The sequence below is a fragment of the Marmota monax genome, unplaced genomic scaffold (genome assembly GCF_021218885.2).
Source record: "Marmota monax isolate L192 unplaced genomic scaffold, Marmota_monax_Labrador192_F-V1.1 WCK01_AAM20220418_F8-fsc00008, whole genome shotgun sequence".
NCBI classification, from domain to species: domain Eukaryota; kingdom Metazoa; phylum Chordata; class Mammalia; order Rodentia; family Sciuridae; genus Marmota; species Marmota monax.
In genome coordinates, this window is record NW_026694432.1 from 11,656,392 (window position 1) to 11,684,087 (window position 27,696).

The window sequence follows — 27,696 nt, forward strand, 5'->3', positions numbered from 1 at the left end:
TTTTGACATTAAAATCTATTTAATTGACTTGAAGAGGCCTGGTTTTATGACTTTTTTTTTTTTTTTTTTGGTGGTACTAGGGATTGAACCCAAAGAGCTTTATCACTGAGCCACATCCCTAGTCCTTTTTATTTTTTGAGACAGGGTCTTTCTAACTTGTCTAGGCTAGCCTCAAACTTTCGATCCTCCTACCTTAGCCTTGCAAGTCACTTGGGATTACACTGTGCCAGGCTTGTTTCTGATTTATTTGGTAACAGTGTCATGATATCTTAGCCACTCCTGCTTCCCCACCTTTTTATTAAAATTGTTTTTTTCCTGCATGTCCACACCACAGAGGTATTGTTCTTTTTTTTTTTTTTTAGAAAGAGTGAGTGAGAGAGAGAGAGAGAAATTTTTAGTGTTTATTTTTTAGTTTTCAGGGGACACAACATCTTTGTTTGTATGTGGTGCTGAGGATCGAACCCAGGCCGCACGCATGCCAGGTGAGCGCGCTACCGCTTGAGCCACATCCCCAGCCCGAGGTATTGTTCTTGAGAAAACAAATCACTTGAGTTGGGTGTGGTGGTGCATGCCTATAACCCTATCAAGTCGAGAGGCTGAGGCAGGAGGATAGCAAGTTTGAGGCCAGTTTGGGCGACTTAGTGAGATCCTGTCTCAAAATAAAAAGGGCTGGAGGTTTACCTCAGTGATAAAGTGTATGTACGTCAGTGTGAAGTGCTCTGGGTTCAATCTCCAATACTGCAAATAATAATAATTTGATAACTAGTTAGTCTGGTTGGCTTCTTAAGCAGCTTATTTTCTTAGTCAGATTTTAGCCTGATTTTCCTGTTTACCCTTAATTGTTCCATTGTTTCCTGTAGGGTATAGTTGGCTTACCTATTGCTTCATTTATTTTCCCCCTTATGCTTGTTTTGTTCAAAAATAAAACAAACAGCCATATTGGGTGGTAGATGTCTATAATCCCAGTGACTCAGAAAGCTGAGGCAGGAGGATCACAAATTGAGACCTTGTCTCAAACTAAAAAATAAAAAGGACTGGGGATGTAACTCAGTGGTAAAGAACTTCAGTCTTCAATCCCCAGTACAAAAAATAAATAAATGAAGCCATCCAGAACCTTGCCACAGGTACCATCTTTTTCTACCACAGGACCCTTGGTCATTCTAACTCTTGATTTCACATTTCAGATTCCCATACTTGCAGTTTTACTACTGAGTCCCTGTTCATTTAGTAGCTTTGAGAAATTTCAATAAAGATATTGTCATTCTGCTCAGATATATTTTTAAGATTTTCTCCTTAAAGGCTTTTCTACTTCAGAGGGTTTTTGTTATTGTTGTTTTCTTTATTTTGTTTCTTTTGTAGTACTCTCTCTCTCTCACTTTTTTAATGTTTTATTTTGAAACAGGCTCCCTCTAAGTTGCCCAGAGTGGCCTTGAATTTGTGATTTTCCTGCCTCAGCCTCTGGGGTTGCTGGGATTACAGGCAGATGCCACTGCACTGACCCTCTACTTCGATTTCTAAGTAGCTGTTCATTTAGTTGTTTTATGCAGTCCATGTTTTCCCAAACTCTGTTATTTGTGCCTTGCCAGGACTGTCTGAGTATCTTTTCACTTATCTCTGTCTAAACCACATTAGTGAATATAATGTGTCATCTATGGCTAACTGATCTTCCTGCTCTTCTGCTGAATAGTTGGTGAATAAATGTAAAGAAACCCAGGAATCACATACCAAATATTTTCTTCATAATGAATCAAAGTATTGCAGTGCATCGATTGGGAAAGAATATCCTTTTCTGCCAAAAAGCAGTTACAGTGGTGCCTGTGATGTTATATTGCTTCTAGACTCACAAGAAATAAAATAAGTGGTCAGTGATTTTCCAAAACAAGATTTATTTCTCTTCTTCCTCTATCTCTTCGTCCTCTTCCTTTTTTCTCTTTGTGTGTGTGTGTGTGGGGGGGGGGGGCTGGGAGTCAAATCCAGGGTTTCAGGGTTGTTTTTTTTTTGCATTTGGTGGACAAGCACTCTACCACTGAGCTGTTTCCCCAGATTTTTTTTCTTTTTTTCTTTTTCTTTTGGTACTAGGGATGGAATCCTGGGGTGCTTAACCACATAGCCACATCCCCAGCCCTTTTTATTTTTTATTTTGAGACAAGGTCTTGCTGAGTTACCTAGGGCCTCTCTAAGTTGCTGAGGCTGCTTTGAACTTGCCATCCTGTGCCTCAGACTCCCAAGTCACTAGGATTACAGGTGTGCATCAACCATTTCCCATATTTCTTTTTTAAGCCTGAAAATTTTTTTAGTCATAAGAGTAAGGAAGAAAATTTGGCTCCAGTGTCATTTTTTTCACAACATGTCCTTTGTGTTGGGAGACCTAATTCCAATCTTATCCCTCAATATAAATCCCTTAGGCCGTGGAGTGATGTATTCAGACAAACCATGTTCCTGACTCTCTGGGAGGGGGAACCACCTACCTTCCATTCTTCTCATACTGTAATTACATTTCTTCAAGGGTCCCCTTCTGAACACCCACAGAATTGTCATTCAGAACTAGCACAGAGACTGTCTCTCCTTGAAAGTCTAGTGTTTAGGATCCATTCATTTCCCACTGCAAACTTTAACGTATCTACCTTTGTCAAGTATCAGGAAGCACAAAGAAATAGTCCTTACGCTCAGAGGCTTGGAAGCTGTACATGTGTGAATCCAGAGAAGAATGTGTTTTCTGTTTACCTATAATACCCCTTTTTCCATATGCCCCCTAAGTGCCTGCTGGTGTATTATGTACCTCTCCTTTGTAATCAGCATTTCCCTCACTGAGACCCACTGGCCTGGGAAATGGATGAGATTGGTATTATGTACACACTGGTTTTCAAACTTGGTGCTGTAGGAATTATAGGTCTCAGATTTGCATTTTACATAAGTATTGCTAAATTTTTGGTGTTGGAGAAAGTGCTTGAATTTTAGCTTACCCACCCATCCCTTATTGATTGATTGATTTAATAAAATTTGTTTAGTTGTAGTTGAACGCAATATCTCTTTCTTTTATTTATTTATTTTTATGTAGTGCTGAGGATTGAATCTAGTGCCTAGCACCCTAGGCAAGCGCTATACTGCTGAGCCACAACCCCAGCCCCCCCACTCATCCCTTATTTCAATCAAGCTTATTTTAAAATTGTTTCTTCTGTGATGGTATAGTTTGAACCTGGATTCCATCTTTGTTCTGCTATATACTAGCCATGTGGCTTTGGGCAAACTGCTCTGTTTCCTCTTTTGTAAAATTGAAATAAAAATATCCCATTGCATTCTGTGAAGATTAAATGAGATTTATGCCTATAAAATATACAACAGTATATGCATAAAACATTGAACATAATGCCTCCTGCTTTGTGGTTGTTCATTGAATGTTCATTTGCTTTTTCTTTCTCACAGACCCCTGTGATTCTGAGAGGAGGTATAGAGGTAATCTCAATTTAAGAAGAGGTAAAAATGTTAAGACAGTCTTTGTTAGGTACTCTATGGGGAGGCATTTTCTCCCTTAAACAAGGTTATAAATGTTAACTGGGTTCCAGGATAGCCCCCAAAAGTTTTGGTGGCAGCCGGGCATGGTGGCACATACCTGTAATCTCAGTGACTCAGGAGGCTGAGGCAGGAGGATCACAAGTTCAAAGCCAGCCTCAGCAACTTAGTGAGACCCCTATCTCAAAATAAAAAATAAAAATGGCTAGGGATGTGGCTCAGTGGTTGAGTACCCCTGGGCTCAATCCCAAAACAAAACAAAAAGTAGTAGTAGTCTTAGTAGTCTAATTAACTATCATCACTTTTTTTTTTTTTTTGGTACTGAGTATTGAACCCAGGGGTACTCAATCACTGAGTCACATCCCCAGCCCTTCTTATTTTTTTAATTAGAGACGGGATTGTCCTAAATTGCTTAGGGCCTTGCTAAGTGGCTGAGGCAGGCTTTGAACTTGCAATTCTTCTTCCTCAGCCTCCCAAGCTGCTAAGATTACAGGTATGTGCCACTGTGCCTGGCTGAACTACTACTGTTTATAACTATGTTTTGAAATGAGAGCATGTGTAGTTCCCGAGAGGGCTTCTAGAACACTAGTAATTGCCATGGGTAATCTTTGCCCTTATACTTGGCTACCTTTGACTTACTTTGGCTTTCGTAGTACCAGGCCACTGAAAGTTACTTCCATGATGGGCATTGGGGCGCTTTTTTTTTTTTTTTTTTTTTGGTATTGAGAATTGAACCAGGAGTGCTTAACCACTGAACCATATCCCCAGCCATTTTTTAGATTTTATTTAGAGACAGGGTCTCACTGAGTTGCTTAGGGACTTGCTAAGTTGTTGAGGCTGGCTTTGAACTTGGGATCCTCCTGCCTCTACCTCACAAGCCACTGGGATTGCAGGCGTGTGCCACTGTGCCGGCTTCACATTGGGGCTCTTAACAGCTGAAGAATGATGTATTGGCAGTGGAGAGGCTGAGAGAGCTAGAATCTATTGAGCACCTGCTGTGTACCAGTCAGTGCTTGAGGAGTTTCCATATAGTTTTGTATTTCACTTTCATATCATATTTATAAAATAGATACTCTTAGTTCCCATTTTACAGATGAAAAATTGAGGCTTAGAAACACCCAACTATCAGGTGAGGCCTTCACAATGCCAGCGTCTATGCTTTCTACCATAACTCACCACTTTTTGCAAAGATAGGAGAATTAGCCATTGAGTTCTGTTGGCTGTGAACAGGGCTGAGAAAAGAAAGGGCAGCAGGATGTCATTAGTTCTGTTAAGAGTAAGGGGTGAGATTTGGAACAGCTCTGGTGGATGGTGAATGAATGAATTCAGCTGTGATGGTGGGTGATGGGAAGACTATTGAAGAAACAGGGTCAGTTCAGAGCTCTCATGTTCCTGATTCAAGCATTTTAGTTGTTCATTATGGAGTAGAAGAAATGAGATCAGTGCCAGCATGGGAAACAGTTTTGGTGTCAGGGAAAGGAAGGGAGGTCACTAGTGATGGGGAGGAAAGAGCAGTTCCTGTCACCATAACAGACCAGTCATTTACTTGGAGCATTCATCTGCTCAGTGCTAAGAATCAGGGACTTCCTTTCCTTATTGAGTAGGGGCTGCAAATGTATGTAAAATATAGTTCTCAGTTCTCAGTCTCGCTTCTTGTCTTCCAGCCTCACTTTTTTCCTTCCTTCTAGCAGAAACCCTGCTTTTTTTTTTTTCCCTCTTTTTTTTTTTTTTTTTTGAAGCTTTTATTTCCTGGAGTTGCAGTGTTTTTTCATTTATTTCATTCACTTTTCCATCTCTGATTCTGTTGACTTAACAAGACAGTCATCTTTGTTAAATATTTTTCGATATTAGAGCTGCTCAGAACACTTAGTAAATCAAATATCAGATCTCTGAACACTCACACTTTCTGCTTATTAGTAGCATTAGACTCCATCCTTATCAACACTACCCTGGCTGCTGAGCTTGTTAGCATAGTAATTGGCTACTGTTGGAGGCCACACGGGAAAATTAAAGTTATGCTTAGAATCTTAAGCTCTCTTTAAGAAACAAATTTTCTTTATATTCAGTGGTGTCTTCAGTGACATTATGTTCATATTATCTTTCATTTTGATAAGCAAACTCCTTTTGTGTCACCCCTCTCTGAAGCCTTTAAATTCAGCTTGGGTATCAACTCCATCAAAAGGCCTTTCTTAGCTATCCCAAGTCTAAGTGACTTTTCTTCTGTATATTCCTCTAGTGTGCTGAACATCATTATCAGTTCAGCTTCTCAGACCATATTGTTCTTATGTTTATCTGTTTGATTTTCCTTTTCATTTTTAGCTCCTTGAGTGCAAGAGCTATTTTGTTTTATTCCTAGCACCAAGCATGATATAATTCCCAGAGCATAATTTTTTAAATACATGAATGTTAAACTTTAACCGTAGAAAGTACCAGATATTTCTATGTAATCATGAAAACTTGCATTTATGTTTTTTGTGACTTCCTGTTGTTCCCCAGTTTGAGGAGGCTTAAGTTTCTTTTTTTGTAAAATTTGGTGCTATTTTAAAATAATTCTGAAAGACACAGAATAGTGACTTCGATTTACTGTCTCTTTCTGATGAACTGGGAGGTTATTATTTATTCAGGTTATTAGCAGGGAGCAGGCATTAGTTTTGACAGTGAGCTGTCTACTGCACCTTAAAAAATATTTTCCCTAATCTGTATTCTCCCCTAAATTTCTATTCTCAATCTCTCTCTTCTCAGCCATGTTTTCTTGAAAGTTGAGTTTATACTTACTGCCTAATTTTGGCTTCTTCTCTTACCACTCCAGTGAAACTAGTGTGCTGGGGTAGGTATGACTTTGAGTCAGCTAAAACTGAGAAATATTTTACCAATTATCTCTGCCACATTTGATTTATTAACCACCCTCCTTGAAACTCATGTAGTCCTTCACTACTTTCTTTTGTTTATTTGAAAAATAAAAATGGAAGCCAGGCATGGTGGTGCATAGCTATACTCTGGAAGCTGAGGCAGGAAGTCTCTAATTCCAGGCCAGCCTTAGCAATTTAGGAGAACCTATCTCAAAATAAAAATAAAAAATGGGCTGAAGATGTAGCTCAGTGATAGAATGTTTGACTAGCGTGTGTAAAGCCCTGGGTTCAGTCCTCAGTACTGCAAAAAATAAAATAACAACAACAAATGAAGTGCCACTTCTCCACAAGGTTAGTCTCTGGGATTTTGTAGTTAGTGAACAAGTTAAACATGGTCCCTGCCCTCATGGAACTTTCAGCCCATTTGAGAAGTAGCCATTCATTTATTTAATTCAATAAATATTTACTTAATGCCTGCTGTTTTCTAGATACTGTTTTTCCTAATTAAAGATAATGATGTAAATGATTTAGTTATTTAATTATTTCATCTTCATCTTGTGCTTTAAAGAAATAGAATTATCACTCATCATCCATTGGGGATTGGTTCTAGAAACACTTCCCCTTTCCCCATCCACGGATGCCCAAGTTCCTTATATAAAAGAGTGTACTAGCTTTGCACATTCTTCCATATAGTTTAAATCACCTTTAGATGACTTATATATCTAATAAAATGTAAGTGCTGGGCTAAGGTTGTAGCTCAATGGTAGAGCTCTTGCCTAGTACTTGTGAGGCTCTGGGTTCGATCCTCAGCATCACATAAAAACAAATAAACTGGGTGTAGTGTTATCCCAGCAGCTCAGGAAGCTGAGAGAGGAGGATCATGAGTTTAAAGCCAGTCTCAGCAACGGTGAGGCACTAAGCAACTCCATGAGACCCTGTCTCTAAATAAAATACAAAAAAGGGTTGGGGATGTGGCTTAGTGGCCCCTGAGTTCAATCCCTGGTACTAAATAAATAAATAAAGCTATTAACAAATGTAAGTACTATATAAATAGTTGTTATATTATTTAGGGATTGATGAGGAAGAAAAAATCTGTACATGGTCAGTGCAGACATAGGTGGGGTTTTTTTGAGAATATTTTCAATCTGTGGTTGGCTGAATTCAGGAATGAAGAACCCATAGATGCAGATTACTGGCTGCAGGAAGCTATGAGAACCTATAACAAGGATACCTGTTCTAGTTTGAGGTGATAATAAGGTCCAATCAGGGAAACGGTCTCTAAGGAAGGAACACTCAGTAGAAGCATGAATTGGCCAAAAACAAACTCAGATGGAAGCAGGGCAGAGACAAAGGGGTAGTTAATTATTTATTGCAATTCCTTTGAAAGAGTTAGCACTGTAGGAGCATCTTCAGAGTGAAATTCTGCTCTTATCTACCATGATTATTATAAGCTTTATGTTTGAGACATACAGACTCCTTTATTGCAACATCCACTGTCCCAATTTTCTTTACTGGTCAGTGATTATTTTGAAATCTTTCAGCACCAAAGAGGTTTTTAGTCTTAATGAGACATCAGAATATATGTGTGAGTAGATAATTAACAATATAGGCTAAGTATCAAATGAGTGGTATAGTTAAATTTATTATTGGCATTTAGAGAAAGGCCCTGTCCTGTAGACAAGGAGTGATTATATAGAGAACCTTGGAGATAGTGAGGCTTGAATTAAAGGAATAGAGAGACTCCAAAAAGCAAAGAAAGGAACTGGGCATTTCCAGCAGAGAGCAGGGAAAGAGTAAAGGCAAAGAGGTGGGTATTCTGAGTTGCATTTGGGGAACCAATGTGCTGTTGCCTGCCAGCTTAGACAGCCTTGTGTTTGGCTGGTTACTGAGTAATATGATAGAACATGGAAGAGACCCAGAGAATATCCTTGAGTATCAGGCTAAGGAACTGAGATTTTATCGTTTGGACAGAGATGGCATGTGTAGAACACTGTTTTAGAATTATTCTGGCATTGACCTCAAAACTAGGTTCTTTTGAACTGACTAGGGGAAGGTGGGTGTGGCGGTGCATGGCTGTAATCCCTGAAGCTCAGGAGGCTGAAGCAGAAGGATCACAAGTTCAAGGCCAGCCTGGGCAATTTGGCAAGACTGTGTCTCAAATAGTAAAAAAATGGCTAAGGGTGTAGCTCAGTGATAGAATGTCCCACAAACAAAAACCCTAGGCACTGAGTGATTGAATAATTCAGTTCCTTGGAGCATCTCCTTTGTGGCAGTAGAAAAGGTACTAGGTAAGAGAGCACTTGCCTAAGAAAGCTGAAGATTTGTGCAAGGTCACCTTGGGAGTTGGATAGAGAAATGTGAAGTGGACAGGAGAATCTGGAGGAGTCTGGGCCCCTCTCTTTCTCCACCCCTGCAGGTATTAGGGATTAGCAAACTGTGGCTCACAGACCAAATCCATCCACTCGCTTGTTATTGTATAGCTTTGGAGCTAAGGTAGTTTTTTATATTTTTTAATGATTTTTTTTAAATCAAAAGAATAATATTTTATTACACATGAAAATTATATGGAATTAATTCAGTGTCCTTAATAGTTTTTTGAACAGCTTTGCTGGTTCATTTACTTTTATGTTTTTTTTTTGGGGGGGGGGAGTACTAGAGATTGAATTCAGGGGCACTCAGCCACTGAGCCATATCCTCATCCTTATTTTGCATTTTATTTAAAGACACGGTCTCACTGAGTTGCTTAGAGCCTCACTGTTGCTGAGGCTGGCTTTGAACTAGTGATCCTCCTGCCTCAGCCTCTGGGATTACAAGTATGCACTAGTATACCTAGCTTTGGTTCATTTATTTATGTCTGTGGCTGCTTTAATCTGTGATGGCAGACTTGAATTCTAGTGACTGAAACCATAAAGCCCACAGAGCATAGATTTGTACTGTTTGGCTTTTTATAGAAAACCATCCACCCTTGGGCTGGGGTTGTGGCTCAGTGGTAGAGTGCTTGCCTAGCATGTGCAAGGCCCTGGGTTCAATCCTTAGCACCACATAAAAATAAATAAATAAAATAAAGATATTGTGTCCAACTACAACTAAAAAAATAAATATTGAAAAAAAAAGAAAACCATCTACCCTTGACTCCACTCTATCCTTTTCTTAATTCTCTTTCCTGAAACTGAATGGCCCTCTCTACCCAGGCTTTTTTCCTTTTCTTTTTCTTTTTTTGTAGTTGGGATAAAATTTAGGGCTTGTACATACTAGACCACCACTGAGCTATAGCTCCCAGCCCCACCCAGGCTTGGTCTCTTTTTTCTTTTTTCTTGGTACTGGAGATTGAACCCAGGGCATTTTACCACTGAGGTACATCCCCAGCTCTTTTTTATTTTTTTATTTTGAGACCGACTTTGCCAAAACTGAAGCTGGACTTGTTCCTCCTGCCTCAGCCTCTGAAATTATTGGGGTTACTATTTAAAAGCCCCCAACCAGGTTTTTAAATAGTATCTTTCTCTTCTTTGTGTCCCTTCCTGGATCCTCAACTTTTCTTTCTTCCAGGACTTTTCTCCTTCCAAATCTGCTCAAGAACTAGCCTACTAAGAAGAAAAAAAGCCATCAATTCAGAAGTTCTCCTGTGTGTCTACCATGATCCCTAATCTCTCCCTTCACTTCTCCTTTTTATTTATTTACCTTAATCCAGTTTTCTGTTTCCAGTAACGCGCAGACTAGTCTTGCTGAGGCATTAGTGAATTCCTGGCTGCTGATCCGGTTGTTTTCCCAGTCCTTATCTTCCTTGTTTTCTCTGACATTTGACATGTTGATCATTCCCTTCTCCTTGAGACCCTTTTTCTGTGGTTTCTATGACATTCTTCTTTGCTTCTTTGCCTACCTCTCCAGCTCGTTCTTCTTCTTACCTGTCAAGGACTTCTCATCTTTTACTAGTACATTAAGTGTGGTAGCTTTTTTCAGGGCCTGTTCTTTGTGCCAGTCACTATGTTAAAATGCTTTACATAAATGATTTTTAATCCTTATAGCAATCCTAAAAAGACAAAATAAGAAAGTGGAGGCATAGTGAGATTAATGTTCCTAAGATTACACAATAAATTGCAGAGCTGGAACTTGAACTTGAGCCTACTGTATGTAGTATACAGGTAGCTGGCTGTAACTCTTAGACTAAAGGTTCTTGCCATAGACTTTCTTTAGCTTCCAGTCTATAAAAAAGTCCAACTGTGTACTTTATGCCCAACGTTTCTACTTGGGCCCTTCATCATCTCTGGCCTACCCAGCTCCACTCTGGTAACCTGACCACTTACCTAGTTATCCAGGCTGTAATCTTGGGATTGGTCTTTGCTTTGTCTCTCCACCTCTCCCACTCGTCAGCACCCATTTGTTGTTACAACTGATCATTCCAGCTCTTTTAATTTCTCTGATTCATCTCTTGTAATGTCCACTGTTACTTCTCTATTTTATGTTCTTCTCATCTCTTTCCTGAACTTCTCATCTCTTTTAATTGCTCTTATCTTCCAGTCTGTCTTCTCCAAAGCTATCAGAATGACTTCACCTAAATTCTAATTCTGATTGTATTGCTATCTTGGCAAAACCTGTCAGTGGCTCCCATTGACGGCCTCTTCTGTGGCTTACATAGGAATGCTTCACCTCATTTTTCCTACTCGTCTCCTTACAATCTCTCACATACTGCAAGTGTTTGTGGCTTGTGTCATCACACTCATCACCGTGCAATTCCCATGCTGTTCCATCTTTCTGGAATACCCTTCTCTGTCTGCTTTGTCTGAGGAATGCCTTTTCAGCTCCCCCCAAAAAAGCTAACAGGTGAAAAGTGTTAGAAGTTACCTTTTTATGTTCCCAAAGCACCTTATGTACATATCTGTTTGAAAGCTTAGCACAGGGTGAAATAGTTTGTACACATGTCTTCCTTTACCACTGGCTCTTCCCTTCAAGGCAGAGATTTTTGTCCTACTCAGTTTTTAATCTGTGGTATGGAGCATGTTACCTGAGACTGTAGTTCAGTAGTTGTTGAATGAATGGCTAATGTACAGTAGCAGTAGTGTACTATAATTGGAAATGTGGATTGAGGCTTTGGAAAGTTCAGAATTAAAGATTTATGCACATGAAAATGTTAAAAGCTAAAAAGAACTGATGATTCTTATTCCATGCATGGTGGTACATGCCATAAGCCCAAAGACTCAGGAGGCTGAAGCAGGAGGATCTCAAGTTCAAGGCAACTCACCTAACTTAGCGAGACCTTATTTAAAAATAAAATTTAGGGGCTGGGGCTGGGGCTCAGTGGTAGCATACTTGCCTGGCATGTGTGAAGCATGGGGTTTGATTCTCAGCACCACATATAAATAAATAAAAAATAAAGGTTTATCAACAACTAAAAAACAAAAAAAAAATTAAAAAAGGATGAGATTATAGATCAGTGGTAAAGTGCTTACATAGCACACACAAAGCCCTGGATTTGGTCCTCAATACTGCAAAAAGGAAAAAAAAAATTCTTTGAAGGTAGTTTAAGAAATATCACACCTACAAATATTCCAAGAAATTCAAGATACATTTTTTTTTCATCTTGTAAACTTCAAAATATGCAGTGGAAAAACTACCTAGGGATACAGTGTTTGATAGTTAACATATAAATTTCAAGATGTTTTAAACTCAGTGTAACATTAGTTGTAATCGAGATAAAACACTAGGTGGTAAAGTATTTAAATCAAGCTTTAAAATGAAGTTAAGAGCCAGGTATGGTGCCACTAGCCTGTAATCCCAGAGGCTTGGGAACCTGAAGCAGGAGGATCACAAGTTAAAAGCCAGCCTCAGCAACTTAGTGAGGCCCTAAATAACTCAATGAGACCCTGTCTCTAAATAATTAAATACAGAAAAAGGCTGGGGATGTGGCTCAGTGGTTGAGCGCCCCTGGATTCACTCCCCAGTACCAAAAAAAAAAAAAAAAAGTGAAGAGTTTTATATGAATACAGGTAAGTATAATAGTGTATGTTCCTCTTTGATGGATAGATGTAGAGTCTAAAAACACCCTTATATTCATTTAGAATATTCATTTATATACAAGCCAATTTCTTCCCTGTTATTCATTAGACATTGTCCAGATGTAATTTGATCAACAAAAGAGTTTCCACACTTTGCCAGTAGATGTTGTTTCTGTGTTGATGAAAAAAATGTGTGTTTTTGCTTCTCCTAGTAACTGAGCTCATGGGGAGTTAAGCCCTGGGTGGCCCTTTTGTCCCATCGATGAGATGTCCTCTGTTTGCCAGGTAAAGCGGTACCAGTGCACCTTTGAAGGCTGTCCCCGTACCTACAGCACAGCAGGCAACCTGCGTACCCACCAGAAGACTCATCGAGGAGAGTATACATTCGTCTGTAATCAGGAGGGCTGTGGCAAGGCCTTCCTCACCTCTTACAGCCTCAGGATCCATGTGCGAGTGCACACGAAGGAGAAGCCATTTGAGTGTGATGTGCAGGGCTGTGAGAAGGCATTCAACACACTGTACAGGTCAGCCTCTCCTCCACTGCACCTCCAGCCTGACTCTGACCTTATGGCTGCAGAGCTCTTTCTCCTTGCACAGGAGAGATGTTCACTTTCAGAGCTTCAGAGTGCACAGCTTACTCCAGCTATTTAAAATTCATTAGTGAAACTTGTTACCTAAAGATGAATATATCTTGGTTTGGGCGGAAATGATAGTACATCTGTATTTAGATTTGCATCTCATAAAGTGACATTCTGACCTTAGAATTTTAGTAGTTTGCATAGAGTAATATTTCCCCTTGCTGCAGGATCGTCATACTAAGGCTTCTGTAATTTTCTTTCCTATCTCACCTTGAAGGTAACTCTTTTCCTACCCTGAGAGATGGGGAATCACTCACTTGATGGCTATTTCTCTTTTCCATGTTTTTTTTCAAGAGACTTACACTAGTCCCTAATATTAAATATAAAGTATTAGAAAGCAATAGCTAACATTTAGAAAACACACTGTACTAGGTGCAGTGGTGCATGCCTGTAATCCCAACGGCTCAAGAGGATGAGGCAGGAGGATCACAAGTTCAAAGCCAGCCTCAGCAATTTAGTGAGGCCCTAAGCAACTCAGCAAGACCCTGTCTCTAATAAAATATAAAAAAGGGCTGGGGATGTGGCTCAGTGGTTAAGTGCCCCTGAGTTCAATTCTTATTACCAAAAAAAAACAAGAAAAGAAACACACACTGGTCTTTTAAGTATTAGTCCTTCACAACAGCTGATAAATAAGTGGAAGCACAGAGAGGTTGCATGACTGTCTCTGGAACATTTATACCATTATGTTATTTACTCCTGAATTTCTCTTCAGGTGAAAATTTTGACATACTAAAATGGGTGCCAAATTCTCATGGTTGTATACTTCTTATGCACTTGATCCTGAAGCATATTAAGCTGGCATGGGGAAGTTGTATAGTACCTTGTGTCAATGGGCATTTCTCTGGGCTATTTTTCAGGCTGAAAGCACATCAGAGGCTTCACACAGGGAAAACGTTTAACTGTGAATCTGAAGGCTGCAGCAAATACTTCACCACACTCAGTGATCTGAGGAAGCACATTCGAACCCATACAGGAGAAAAGCCATTTCGGTAAGTCTTACTGTTTTCCTATTTGTCACTCACCAGGTTTCAGCTGGGTATCTTGATAAACTCTAGGAATTTTTCAAAGTAGAAAGAAAACTCCCTTTACTAGTTCTTTCTTTGGCCATGTTGGCTCACCCCACGATAGCTGTAACCAACTGCCAGGGATTAGAGGGGTGCAGTTGGACTCCAGGAGCATCCCTGCTCTGTGGATGATGGTCTTTCTGCCTTATTTTTTCCCCTTTATTTTCAAGAAATATTACTTGAACTCACGTATGTGATACATACTGTTATTAGTGCTAGAGAAATACTAAGAAGCAGGCCCTGCTTAACAGCCTTGGCCTGGTGGAGAAGAAACACAAATTAGTAGACGTTGTCTAAGGCTTGAGGACCAAAGAGAGATACCTACTTAAAAATTGAAATAAGACCTGGGCACGGTGTTGGGCATCTGTAGTCCCAGCTACTTGGGAGGCTGAGGCAGAAGAATTGCAAGTTTGAGGACTGGGATTGTAGCTCAGCGGTAGAGCATGGGCGGGACCCGGGTTCGATCCTCAGCACCACATAAAAATAAAGGCGTTGTGTTGTGTCCATCTATACCTAAAAAATAAATATTAAAAAAAAAAAAAAAAGAATTGCAAGTTTGAGGCTGGACTTGACAACTTAGTGTGAGACCCTAAAAATAAAATAAAAAGAGCTGAGTCTGTAGCTCAGTATTCAGTGTGCAAAGCCCTGGGTTCAGTCCCCAGTACAAAAAAAAAAAAAAAAAGTAATTGAAGCGGGGCAAGGAGGAGGGACACAAGGGAAAGTGAGAGGTAGGAATGCTTAAGTTAGTGGTGAAGTATTGTATTTTGTTATTTGTTCAGTTGTTGTTTTGTAATATCTCACACGTGTATACACACACAGGACCATCCATTTTACATATATATTAGTGTACATATACACATATATATTCATGAAATGAATTTATAAACCTGAAGGAGGGACTTGTTTCATCTGCTTTCTTTCCTGTTCATAACATGTCGCATGGTTCCAGTCATTCAGTAGGCCCTCAGAAACATCTATGAAATGATTATATGACATTTCTATGAGATAATTGTTTTGTAAGAATCCCCCTTAGTATAATATAAATGTGTTGCCAAAGATTTCCCATAAACAGTATTTTTTAATTTTGGCAGGAGATATTGCTATTATATTCAAGGCATTAAATATGCTACCTGTCCATTCTCAAATCACTCATCTCCTCATCAGAATACTTAGAAACAATTTAAAAGTCTTCAGATACAGTCAGCTTTTAGATACCAATTAAACGGAACTAACTTTTTAAATTACAGATGTACTGTCATGTGTAGCTAATAAAAAAAATAAAAAATAATAAAATATATAAATAAAATAAATAAATAACAGATGTACTCTGGAGTCATGGCCCCTTTAAGAACAAGAGTGGTTAAATTCTAGTTAGTTATTCTGCAGTTGCTGTGAAGCTTAGGTTGTTTTTTCTCCCCACCACATAGGCTGCTGAGAGGATTATGATTTCTGTCTAGGCACATGCATTTATTTTTGTGATGATTAAAACTGTTATTTTTTTTTTCATGAATATTAGATGGGATTTTAGACAATGATAATGATTATATGTAATTTAAAAAATGAAAGTGCCAGCCAGGCATGGTGGTGCACACCTGTAATTCCAGGGCTTGGGAGGCTGAAGCAAGAGGATTGCGAGTTCAAAGCCAGCCTCAGCAAAAGTGAGCACTAAGCAACTCAGTGAGACCCTGTCTCTAAACAAAATACAAAATAGGGCTGGGGATGTGGCTCAGTGGTCAAGTGCCCCTGAGTTCAATTCCTGGTACCCTCCTCCCCAAAAAATGCCTTAGAGAAGCTTTCTACTTCAAAGAAATAAGATATTTTGTATTAAAAAATGGATTTGTTAATATACATAATTATTAAATGTTCACATAATTATTAAATGTGTGCAAAACCAACAGCAAATATGAAGGGCTACGTGGACCCTGCCCTTATAGAGTTTACTATCTAGGAGAACAGATAATAAATGTATACACAGAGAGATAAAACAAGATTAGAATTGAGAGATGCTGTAAAAGAAGCATGTAGATAAATGCTTGTCTTAGTAATTCTAAGGAGGGAAAGGTTAATTCTAGCTTTGATTACCAAGAAAGTAAAAGGGAGGGCTGATGATGTAGCTCAGTGGTAAAGCACTTGCCCATAATTGCACAAGTCTCTGGGTTCAACTCCCTATATCACCAAGAAAAAAAATCAAGAAAGTAAAAGAGAAATAAGTGAGTCTCTACACTGAAGATTACAGGTGATAGCCAAACTGTTGTAATGGATTATGTTCTAAGGTTGTATTTCAACCTTGTGCATGTATGATGGCCTCTTTACCCACTCTTGATATTTGTAATATTTTACTGTAGATTTTCCACGTGGGCTCTGTCAGTAGAGTTCTCTTAAGTAATTAACTAAAGACTTTTGTATCAGCTTCTTAACTGGGCCTTACCTACCAGACTAGAAGAACTTATCCTGAGCTCTCTGCTGCCTCTGATCCCAGATGTGCCACCTTATCTTTCAGGGGCCTCCCATCATTGCCATCTCTAAAACCAGTTTTATTGATCTAATCTTAGTGTTTTGAATGTATAGTTTGCATTTACAAGAGATGTTGAGGATTAAGGACTCTTAGCTAATGACTCTGTTTCTCTTTGCTTTAACAACTTGTTTAGATGTGATCATGATGGCTGTGGAAAAGCATTTGCAGCAAGCCACCACCTTAAAACTCATGTCCGTACACATACCGGTGAGTTGAGGCTTGTTTCTGTTTTTCATTTTAACCTGCATCAAGCCTGTAACTAAGTATGTGTGTTTCCATTGAGACCTGTTAAACTAGGTGGGGGGAGTGATCCTAATCAGCTTAGCCTTCACCTAATAATGTTTGAGTTTCTTTCAGAGGTGAAAGAATCTAAAGGTTGAACTCAGGAATCCAACTTTAAGAAATGAAACCAGTACATAAATATTCTTTTAAAAAGAAACTGTAAGAAAGTGAATCTTCCCTTTAAACTTCCTGGGTAGGCTGGGGTTGTGGCTCAGTGGTAGAGTGCTCACCCAGTATGTGTGAGACACTGGGTTCGATCCTCCACATAAACATAAACAAATAAAATAAAAGTCATTGTGTCCATCTACAGCTAAATAAAAAAATTTTATTAAATTTTTTTTAGCTATACATGGACACAATATCTTTACTTTGTTTTATTTTTATTTTTTTATGTGGTGTTGAGGATTGAACCCAGTGCCTCACATGTGCAAGGCAAGCGCTCTGCCACTGAGCCACCACCCTAGCCCAAGAAAAATATTTTTAAAAATTAAAGATAAAAAACTTCCAGGAGTGAGCTATATCCTGTGCTTTGCTCTGCATTAAGTTTCAGAACTGAGATAATTAGCATGTAGTTTACTCACCTTTTAACAACTATTACCCAAACCCTCATAAGAATTTTACTTCCCCCCCATTAGGAAAAGGTAGATTCTTAAACCAGCTAAATGAGTTTATGGTGAAATTAACACTACTTTGTCATTCTTGCAGGTGAAAGACCCTTCTTCTGCCCCAGTAATGGCTGTGAGAAAACATTCAGCACTCAATACAGTCTCAAAAGTCACATGAAAGGTCATGATAACAAAGGACACTCATACAATGCACTTCCACAACACAACGGATCAGAGGTGTGCAGTGTTCTTCTCTCTTGTTTTGATCTGAGCATCACAAAACAGCAACTGTTTGTGTCTCACACAAAAAAGGTTGAAATGTCTTCTTTACATATTTGATATTGAGAGGGGAGAAATCAGGGTCAAAATCTATGGCTTTGCAATGGAGTGGTGGTGGAAGCTAGAAATCTCACCAGACATCCTGTCCTTTAGTCTCTTCTTCAGCTCTGCCTCATTTCCATCAGGTATGGTGGAAGAAGGTGCCCTTGAACCCAGAGGTCTCAGAGTGGCTTTCAAAGGGTCAGCCAGATGCTCTACAGAGTATCCTCTTCCATCTTTATACCTATAAAGTGGCAAATATGTACTTGAGTTTGGGACATAAATTTATGTTCTTCACACAGCCTGTCATTGGAGAGCCAAGCAAAGGCTGGAGAAGAATCGCTTGTCCTGGCCTGTTTGAAGTGTTTGTAAACCAAAAGGTTTAAGAGTTACTAGCTTAAGACACTGAGCCACAGAATAAGCCTCTGAGGAGTTTTAAGTTTTGTTTAATTTTCTTTACTGAGTCCCTCCATTTTTCCTGGTCCCCTGAAGCTACCACTCCATTCCAGAAAGATCTTGGGATCAGTATTTACTGTTATTACTTTTAATAGGGTTTAAGCACTGACCTATTAAGCCTGAAAAGTAAAGTGCTATTATTTTCTTATTGTTTTATGGATAAAGAAACTGAAGCTGATAGAGCAAAGTCTTCAATTGTACCTTGAGAATAGATCTAGAATCTGATGACTTATTCTGATTACATTTTTGTTCAATCCATTTCCCCCCACCCCAGCCTGGATTATTGGAATAATGGGCTAAGTGGGCTTTTTAGCAGCTTTTCCTCCTGCCTTCTACCTCCCCACCAATTTGCCTCCCATCTTCTCTGCATCCATGTTCATTCTCCAGAAGAAGGGAATCTCCTCTATCTCAGCCCATGCCACTTGTATTGCCATTGAGTCTCCAGCCTGGTCTCTGAACTTCAGACTTGCAAATTCACTGACTTTCTTTGGAATATTCTTAATATGTATAGCATGATTTTGATTTCGGTAGAGACAGAATATTCTAATTCTAGAGTTTCCAATTTTTAAACAATAAAGAATCCATTTAAAAGGATTCTTCTCCAGTCCCGTGTTTCATTAGTAATAATAGCTAACACTTACTGAATGTTAAATATGTGCCAGGTAACTTGCTAAGTGCTTTTATATGTATTATCTACAAGAACTCTATGAGGGTGTTACTAATAATCCCCATGTTACTAATTAAGAAACTGAGGCAAAGAGAAATTAAATAACTTGCCTAAATATCCAGAACTTATAATTAGTCTAATTTAGGCAGGCAGTGTGATTCAAGAGCCTGGTTCTTAACCCTTGTGTTGTGAGAGACAGAATAGCCTTAGCTGTGGAGGTAGCCCGTGGAGCACAGCTATGTGGATTCAAATCCAGGTTCAGTCACTAATCACATGACCTTAGGCAGATGACTTCTTGTGCCTTAGTTTTTTCATCTGTAAAAGCCAAATAGAAATTTTAAACATGGGAGTCTTTCTGTACTAAGCTGCATTTCATTAGTCACAGTCAGTTTTCTTAATTCTCAATTTCTCAGTTTTCTCCATGGCTAATTTAACTGCCAACAACCTCTGAGCACTGGAGTGTATCACTGCCCAGTCCTCACAGCTCATCTTCTCTGAATCCTTGGTCATTTTCCAGTAGAGGGATGTTTCCTACTCAGGCCTCACATGCCATCTATGTTGCCTTCAAGTCCTACATTGATATCTCCCATCTGGTCTCCCCCTGAACTCCACACATTTGCATATTAAACCATCTACTCCACGCCTCCACCCAGATAATATCTCATCTTCTAAAACTTAACATGGCCCAAACTGTTCCTTCTGCAGTTTTTCTGTCTTAGTAAATGGCAGCTAATTTCTAGTGGCAGAGGCCAAAATTCCTCCTGACTCCTTTCTTCTCCTCACACCCCATGTCCACCAGCAAAGACTATCAGCTCCACCTTGAAAATATATCTAGAATCTGATCACTTTTCTGATTGTTTCACTCATTAGCTTCTTGCCTGGATTAATGGAATAATTTGCTAAGCCTTTTCTCCTCTTCTTCTACTTCCCATCCCAGTCTACTGCAGACTGTTCTATATGTAGCCAGAGCAGTCTTTCTAGACTGTGACACAGATATTGCTTGTTGTCTGCTTGTAACCCCTCCAGAGAAGCAGCTTGTATCATTTAGAGTAAAAATCAAAATCTTACAGTGGTCCTATGCTCTCTGGCCTTGTCACTTTTCTGATCTCATCTATTTCTATTTCTCTTCCTCTTTCTTTAGCTGTATTGTCCTCTGTGTGGTTCCTTGAACCAAGGAAAGCCCACTCTTACCGCCAGGTTTTTCTCACTGTACCCTCTGCTTGAACACTTTTCCTAGATACATGCATGGCCCATGTTCTCTTTTCTCTGCTCAGATTTCATTTATCTGAGGGGCATTTAACTTCTAATATAAAAACAACTACCCCAGCATTCCTACTCTCCATAGCACTTGTATCATCTTGTATACTGTATACTTATTATTATTTGTCCTTACTAGAATGTAAGCTGTATAGGGAGGGAAGAGACTCAGTTTTTTTTTTTTTCACTATTGTATTCCTAGGCCTGGAAGAGTGCCTAATACATCTTAGATGCTCAGTGAATACAGTAGTTCCCCTTTACCTTCAGGGGACATGTTCTAAGCTTCCCAGTGGATGCCTAAAACTGCAGATAATACTGAACCTTATAAATACTTTTTTCTGTACTTACATATCTATGCTTAAGCTTAATTTATAAATTAGACACGGTAAGAAATTGGCAACAATACTATAACAGTAATGACGTATTGTAATTAGATTGCCAGCTTCACTGCCATTATTAAGTAAGATAAGTGATACTAGATTGCAAGCACTGTACCACTACGACATTTGATCTCATTATCTAGATGTCTACAGAGTGACTAGTAGGTGGTAGAGTGTGCAGCCTGGATAAAGGGGGTGGAAATGGATGCCACAAGATTTCATCACACTACTCAGAATGATGTACAATTTAAAACTTAGGAGTCATTTATTTCTGGAGTTTAACATTTTTGGACCACAGTTGCCCCTGGGTAACTGAATATGAAAAATAGAACTATAGATAAGGGGGGACCACTATATGTGTTGAATGCATGCATGCTTGAGTGGGACTGTCTGATCCACTTGAGGTAAGCAGGGTCACCACACCACCTAAAGCATATGAATTGAGACTGACATTCTAGAATCCAGAGCTCAGAGTTAGCCCGAGCAGCAGAATTTGAATAGTTAATCCTCAGTACTTTGTGAGTAAGGAACTCTCAGGTACCTATGTTGGAGACACGGGATATAATGGAAGGAGTGTTGACTTTTCAGTCAGAAGCCCTAGGTTTATCTAATGCTAATTAGCTATGTGTTTGGGGCATATCACTCCAACTGTCATAGCATTAATTTCCTCATATTTCAAATGAGGTAGACAATAATACTTCCAGGGTTTATAAAAATAGCAAATGAATCTTGTGATATCACTTTGGAAATGATGAAACCAATTATACAAATATTATGAATTTGATAGTTTTTGTTACTCAACCTGGGTTGTGAGATAATTTAAGAATTCTTTTTAACCATCTTTTAAAAATATAAGAGTTTCTCTTAGGAATATGGAGATATTTAGCTGGGTGTAGTGGTGCATGCCTGTAATCCCAGCAGCCCAGGAGACTGAGGCAGGAGGTTTGCAATTTGGAGGCCAGCCTGGGCAACTTGGTAAGGTCCTAAGCAACTTAGCAAGGCCCTGACTCAAAATAAAAAGTGCACAAAGGGCTGGGGGACTGGGGTTGTAGCTCAGCTGGTAGAGCATTTGCCTAGCATGTGTGAGACATTGGGTTCAATCCTTAACACCTAGCGCCACATAAAAATAAAAAATAAAATAAAGGTATTGTGTCTGTCTCCAACTAAAAAAATATTTAAAAGGGCAGGGCTGGCGATGTGGCTCAGTGGGTAAGCACCCCTACTTTCAATCCCCAGTACCAAAAAAAAAAAAAAAGAATATGGAGCTGGGCACAGTGGCTTACGACTGTTATCCCAGCACCTTGGGGGGTTGAGACAGGAGGATTGAGAGTTCAAAGCCAGCTTCAGCAACAGCTAAGTGCTAAGCAACTCAGTGAGACCCTGTCTCTAAATAAAATACAAAGCAGGGGTGGGGATGTGGCTCAGTGGTCAAATGCCCCTGAGTTTAATCCCCGTTACCAAAAAAAAAAAAGAATATGGAGATTTTAAAAAGTGAAATAATCTACTTAGGTCTTTCTTTGGATGGTTCATACAGGTAACACACAGACATTTAGAACCTTAAGGAATTTATAATCAAGTATTTTATTGTGTAATACGGTGTATAAATCCTGATTTTTGTTACTTAATTCAATTTTTTTTCTCTTTCACAGGATACAAATCACTCACTTTACCTGAGTGACTTGTGCCTTCTGTCCACAGATTCAGAATTGCAAGAAAATTCCAATACAGTAAGTGTACCTGGGGTGTGGGTGCTAGAAATATAGATGCAAGAGTCGAGCATTCCCTTTGGTGGGTAATTGAGGAAGACCAGACTGAAGTCTTCTAGATTTAATTGGGCTTAATCACTGACCATTTAGGATTTTTTTTTCCTCTTTGTGCTGATCAGAATTTTATCAGGAAAAATTGTTCTGTCACCTAATGCCTTTTGACCCAGTTCACTCAGTTGATAGCCTCTTGGCCCCAGAAAGTTTCTTTTTTTTCTTTTTTCCTATTTAAAATTCATTTAGCAAATATTGATTGAGTACTACTTAATCAGGCATTGTGCCAGTGCTGAGCTGATAGTGGCAACAAAGAAGGTGTGGATTGTCTTTGAGGAGTCTGAAGTCTAGCATTGTAAGATGTAGCCAGAAAGTCCAGTTTCTAGACCTTCTCAAACTCTGCCTGAGTGATCTGGCTTAGTCTCTTTTCTCCTTTAAACTCACCTTAATGAGTTTTTGAAGGGAACTTCTATAGAGGACAAGCCCACTCTACCTCAATCTGATTACTTTGATTCACACCAGTAGGAAGTTTCTTGCCATTTCCATGACTCCATGATAGTACTTACAAACCACTGCATCGAGTCTGAATTTATGTGGTCTTCTTTCATAAAATCTGAATATTTTCCTGTGTTGCCAACACTAATTTAGAGTTTGTTCTTTCCTAGAAAATAACAACAACTTAGGCTAGATTTTCTGTCACTGTATGCGTAATGAATAAATGTAATTGAAAGTATTTGAATAGAAACTGAAGGATTTAGGAATGCTATAAAAAGTGTTTATTAAAGTATGGTTAGTGGATTCAACTGCAGCACTTCTTAAAATGCAGGTTCTTAACCGGCCATGATAGTGCATACCTATAGTCCCAGCTACTCTGGAGGCTGAGACAGGAGGATCACAGGATCCCAGGAGTTTGAGACCAGCCTGGACAACATAAGGAGATTTCATCTCAAAAATATAAAAATTAAGTAATTAATTAAACATGTAGGTTCTTGGGCCTCTCCCTAAGCCTACTGAGTCAGTGTTTCTGGGAGTGGCATCTGAACTGCATTTTTATATAAGCACCCTATGGCCTGGATTCTCCTTCTGGTAATGGCAGAGTTGTTCTTATGAAACCAGCCCTCCCACAGAAAACAGTTATAAACACTGGATAAAACATAAAAAGCAACTATGTGAAGACACTGGTTTAAAACCAAAAGGGCAACGGGTGCAGTTGCACACACCTGCAATCCCAACTACTTGGAAGGCTGATACAGGAGGATCCCAAGTTCAAGGCCAGGCTGGGTAACTTAGCAAGACCCTGTGTTAAAATAAAAAATATAAAAGGCTAGGGGATGTAGCTCAGTGATAGAGTGCTTGCCTAGCATGTGTAGAGGCCGTGGGTCCCATCCCCAGTACCAAAAAGAAAAGGAAGGAAGGAAGGATTGATTTGTTAAATTGAAGATAGATCAATCTGAAGAATAAAGAGAAAAAATAAAGCACTTCATATGCATATTTCATTTTATTTCTATTTTAGAACATTAGTTCTGAAAGAAATTTACACACTTGGTGGCCTAGATGCCCTGTGAATTACCTAACCTAAGATTTGGGGTATAATATTTCTTTAACATTTAACTGTGTTAAATGGCTTAGGGCATCCACTCTGGTCAGGGCTGTGACATGTGACTGAGGAGCTTTCCAGAGTCCTCAGGTCACCAGGGGAATACCTGGTATAAGGAGAAAATAATAACTTGTCTTAAAAAAAAAAAAAAAAAAGATTCCTTTTCTACCACAATTTACATAATCAAGAGAGAGAAACCCTCTCCCTTGGAGTCTAACTATATATCATGCCCCTGGACCCAGCATTTATCCCAGATTTAGAAAGAGTTTGCTTTTATTCTTTCAAACAAAGGCCACAGTTCCTTGAAGCAGTGGGATTAATTTTGCTTTGCTTTTTAAAAATTAGAACTTGATGGCAAATTTGTATGAGATAATCACTTTGCCGGTTTCAGAGTTCTGCCACGTAATGCATGCATGTCTTAGGAATGAACTTTGGGGGCTGGGGTTATAGCTCAGTTGGTAGAGTGCTTGCATTGCATGCACAAGGCCCTGGGTTGGATTCCCAGCACCAAAAAAAAAACAAAAAGGAAATGAACTTTGGTTCACTCAGACCCTTTGTTAAAGGAGGGTTGGAACTGCTAAGGAATGGCTGATTGGGTCTTTTGTTTGCTTAGTTTTAGGTTCCAGTGTTCTTCTACTCTGTGCTCCAGGACCCAGAAGCTCAGGCTATTCTGTCTCCTCTAGTTTTGAAAGCCAGTCCCACTTATTCCTAGGGATTCTATCCTAAAGCCTGGCAGTGACTTAGCACTTTAACTTAAAAAAAAAAAAAAAAAAAAAAAAAACTTTTTACATACAGAAAAGGGCAAGGTATCATAAATGCACAGTTTGATGGATCACAGTTTATTTCACCCAGATGTTCCCAGCACTCCTGCACCCTGCCCCTCAGTAGCCATTTTCTCTCCTTAAGGGTAACCACTGTCTTGACTTCTAACATCTTAATTTTTCTGCTTTTGTAGTTGGAATTGTAGACTTTTCATCTGGCTTTCTTCTTGCAGCATTATGTTTAGGAAATTAATGCATATTGTTGCATATAGTTACAGATCATTCATTTGGTTGTTGAACAGTGTTAAACTAAATAAAAATACCACACTGTTCTTTTTCTTTCTAGTTTGGAGCCATTATGAAGAGTGCTGCTATGAACATTCTTGCACATCTTTTAGAGGCATATAGGCTATTCCTCCCCCAGCCTTTTCAAAGTTATATAGATATCATTGACAAATACAACTCATTCCTTTTTACTGTTGTTAATTACTAATAAGGATTTATAAATAGGTAGAACAAAAATAACAATCATGAGTAAATTACAAAGCTTACAGCTTAATGGTAGTTATTAGCCATTTGTGCAGATAAATGTGAATGATAAAGTGTGTGTGTGATATAAAAATTTTCTTGTTTGTTTTGTTTTTTTGGTACTAGGGGGTTGAACCCAGGGGCACTTGACCACTGAGCTACATCCCCAGCCCTTTTAATTTTTTTTTTTTTTACTTTGAGACAGCATTTTGCTAAGTTGCTCAGGGCCTTATTAAATTGCTGGGGCTGGCCTTGACCTTGCAATTCTCCTGCCTCAGCCTCCCAAGTCACTGGGATTACAGACATGTATGTGCCACCACACCCAGATTGTAAAATGTATTTCTTTGTGTCACAATGAAAAATTTGAAAGCCGTACTCTTGGATTTGAGTCTTAATTCCCCCTGGATTGCAAGTTAGAAGTCCTGAATAATTTTCTGCCTTCAGCTTTTATCCTACTAGCAATCAGAATTACTGAACTTCCTCCTTCATTCTTCCAGCTGATGAAATCAAGATGGAATAATTGGTCCCTCTTGGCTCTCATGGACATTTTCATCTCAGGACCTTCAGATTTTTGAGCTGTCCTCAGTTTACCATGATTCTACCCAGCCCTGAGCAGTCCTTGAGTTCTCCTTCCCAGAAGCAGAGTTGTTGAGAAACAACCCAGAAACACTAGTTGGCACTGGGGAGATCTGACCTGAAGATAGGTTTTAGATTGGTCAGTACTCTTAGATTCAAAATCACTTGCTTTTATTTATAAGTTAGTAGATTTCACCTTAAAACTCCAGATTTCAGCCTCATCTTGAGCTCTGGTGATCCTATGCTGCATAGTTCCAGGCAGCATTCAGCTGAACCCTGAGGACAGCTGAGGTGCATCTGTTCAGGTGTGCCACATCCAGCTTCACTCACTTCTCTTGCTCTCCTGGACTTCTGTAGGCAGTTGCCTTTGACACTCTTGCCCTGTAGAATGCAGGGTGGAAGTGGATTGTAGATAAAAGAATTGCAGTTTTCCCCTCCCCTTAACTAAAATGAAGAGTGGTCATTTTATTTAGTGAATATTAGGAGTTAGGCCCTCAGGGCATCGTGCTGTGTCCTCCTCACCCACCTCCTCCCTGGTTCATTTTGTTTTTGCTGCTAGTGTTTTATTAAGGGCATCACTATTTAAGTTTCTTTGTATTGTTTGATTTTTTTATCACATATACACTTAGAATATCACAGATAATATGTAATGACCCTGAAAGACATTTACAGTGTCATTATTACCTGAGAAAGGCAAGTTGGATGGCAATTGTCTTGGTCTATTTTCTGTTGCTAATTACAAAAGTACCATAGGCTAAGTTTTATGTATGTATGTATGTATGTATGTATCTATCTATTTATTTATTCCTGGTACTGAGATTGAACCCAGAGGTGCTTTACCACTCAGCTATACCCCCAGTCCTTTTCTTCCTTTCTTTTTTTTTTAAATAAGTATATATTTTTTTTCAGTTGACTATGAATATTTATTTTATTTATTTATATGCAGTGCTGACACTCGAACCCAATGCCTCACACATGCTAGGCAAGTGCTCTACCACTGAGCCACAACCCCAGCACCCCCAGTCCTTTTTGTTGTTGTTGAAGAAAATGTGTTACTTTGGCTCATGATTCTGGAGGTTCAAAGTTGAGGGGCCACACTGGTTGATGGCCTTCTTGCTGGCAGAACCCTAAGATGGTGCAGGGCATCATGTGGTGAGAGACAGGAAGTGTGCATGTGTGTATATCCTGGTCTCTTTCCTTCTGGTAAAGCCATCATGGAGGCTCCATCCAGATGACCTTGTCTGATCCTAATCACCATCCAAAGGCTCCCCCTCTAAACACCATAGTGTGAAGGTACCCTTAAATAGCTCATAAAGGGGATTAAACTCTAACATGAGTTTCAGAAAGGACAAAAAAACCATAGCAGTAATGGGCATTATATAATCCCATTTTATGTGGTATTTGCTCTTTAGAACAGAGATTGGCAAGCCTTTCTTATAAAGGGCCAGTTAGTAAATGTTTTAGAACCTGTGGACCACATGATCTCTGTCACAACTTTTCAGCTCTGCAGGTGTATCATGAAAGCAGCATAATCTATCAATGAATGAGTGTGCCTGTGTTCCTGTAAAACTTTTATTTATAAAAACCGGAAATCAACCTACAAGTCATAACTTGCTAGCTCCTGAAGACCCATATCTTCAGTATCTTAAGTTTTAGGGAAATGCATGTCACTTGAAATATGAGAAGGTAGAAACAAGAAGAATACCAAAAGATCATTCTAGTTCAGCCACCCTGAATATATTCTCTAGTGGTGAGGAATTGTCTCAGGATGGAGAGTGTCACATCTCTGTCTCTCTTGATCAGACACAGGGCCAGGACCTCAGCACAATTTCACCAGCAGTCATCTTTGAATCAATGTTTCAGAATTCAGATGAATCAGCAATTCAGGAAGATCCTCAACAGACAGGTTGGTTACACAGACTCTTTCTGCTCACATCTCAGCCCTG

The 27,696-nt window shown here is 39.2% G+C and overlaps 1 protein-coding gene across 1 annotated transcript in view; it reads left to right on the forward strand.

Annotated features, from left to right (window-relative positions):
* The window catches only part of Mtf1 (metal regulatory transcription factor 1), a 45,035-nt gene that overhangs the window by 6,759 nt on the left and 10,580 nt on the right, over window positions 1-27,696 (forward strand). Inside the window, exons 3-8 of the mRNA XM_046469000.2 lie at window positions 12,635-12,873; window positions 13,845-13,976; window positions 16,700-16,773; window positions 17,554-17,690; window positions 22,181-22,258; window positions 27,554-27,656. Coding sequence (XP_046324956.1) covers window positions 12,635-12,873; window positions 13,845-13,976; window positions 16,700-16,773; window positions 17,554-17,690; window positions 22,181-22,258; window positions 27,554-27,656 — 763 coding nt within the window. The remainder of the gene's footprint in view (window positions 1-12,634; window positions 12,874-13,844; window positions 13,977-16,699; window positions 16,774-17,553; window positions 17,691-22,180; window positions 22,259-27,553; window positions 27,657-27,696) is intronic.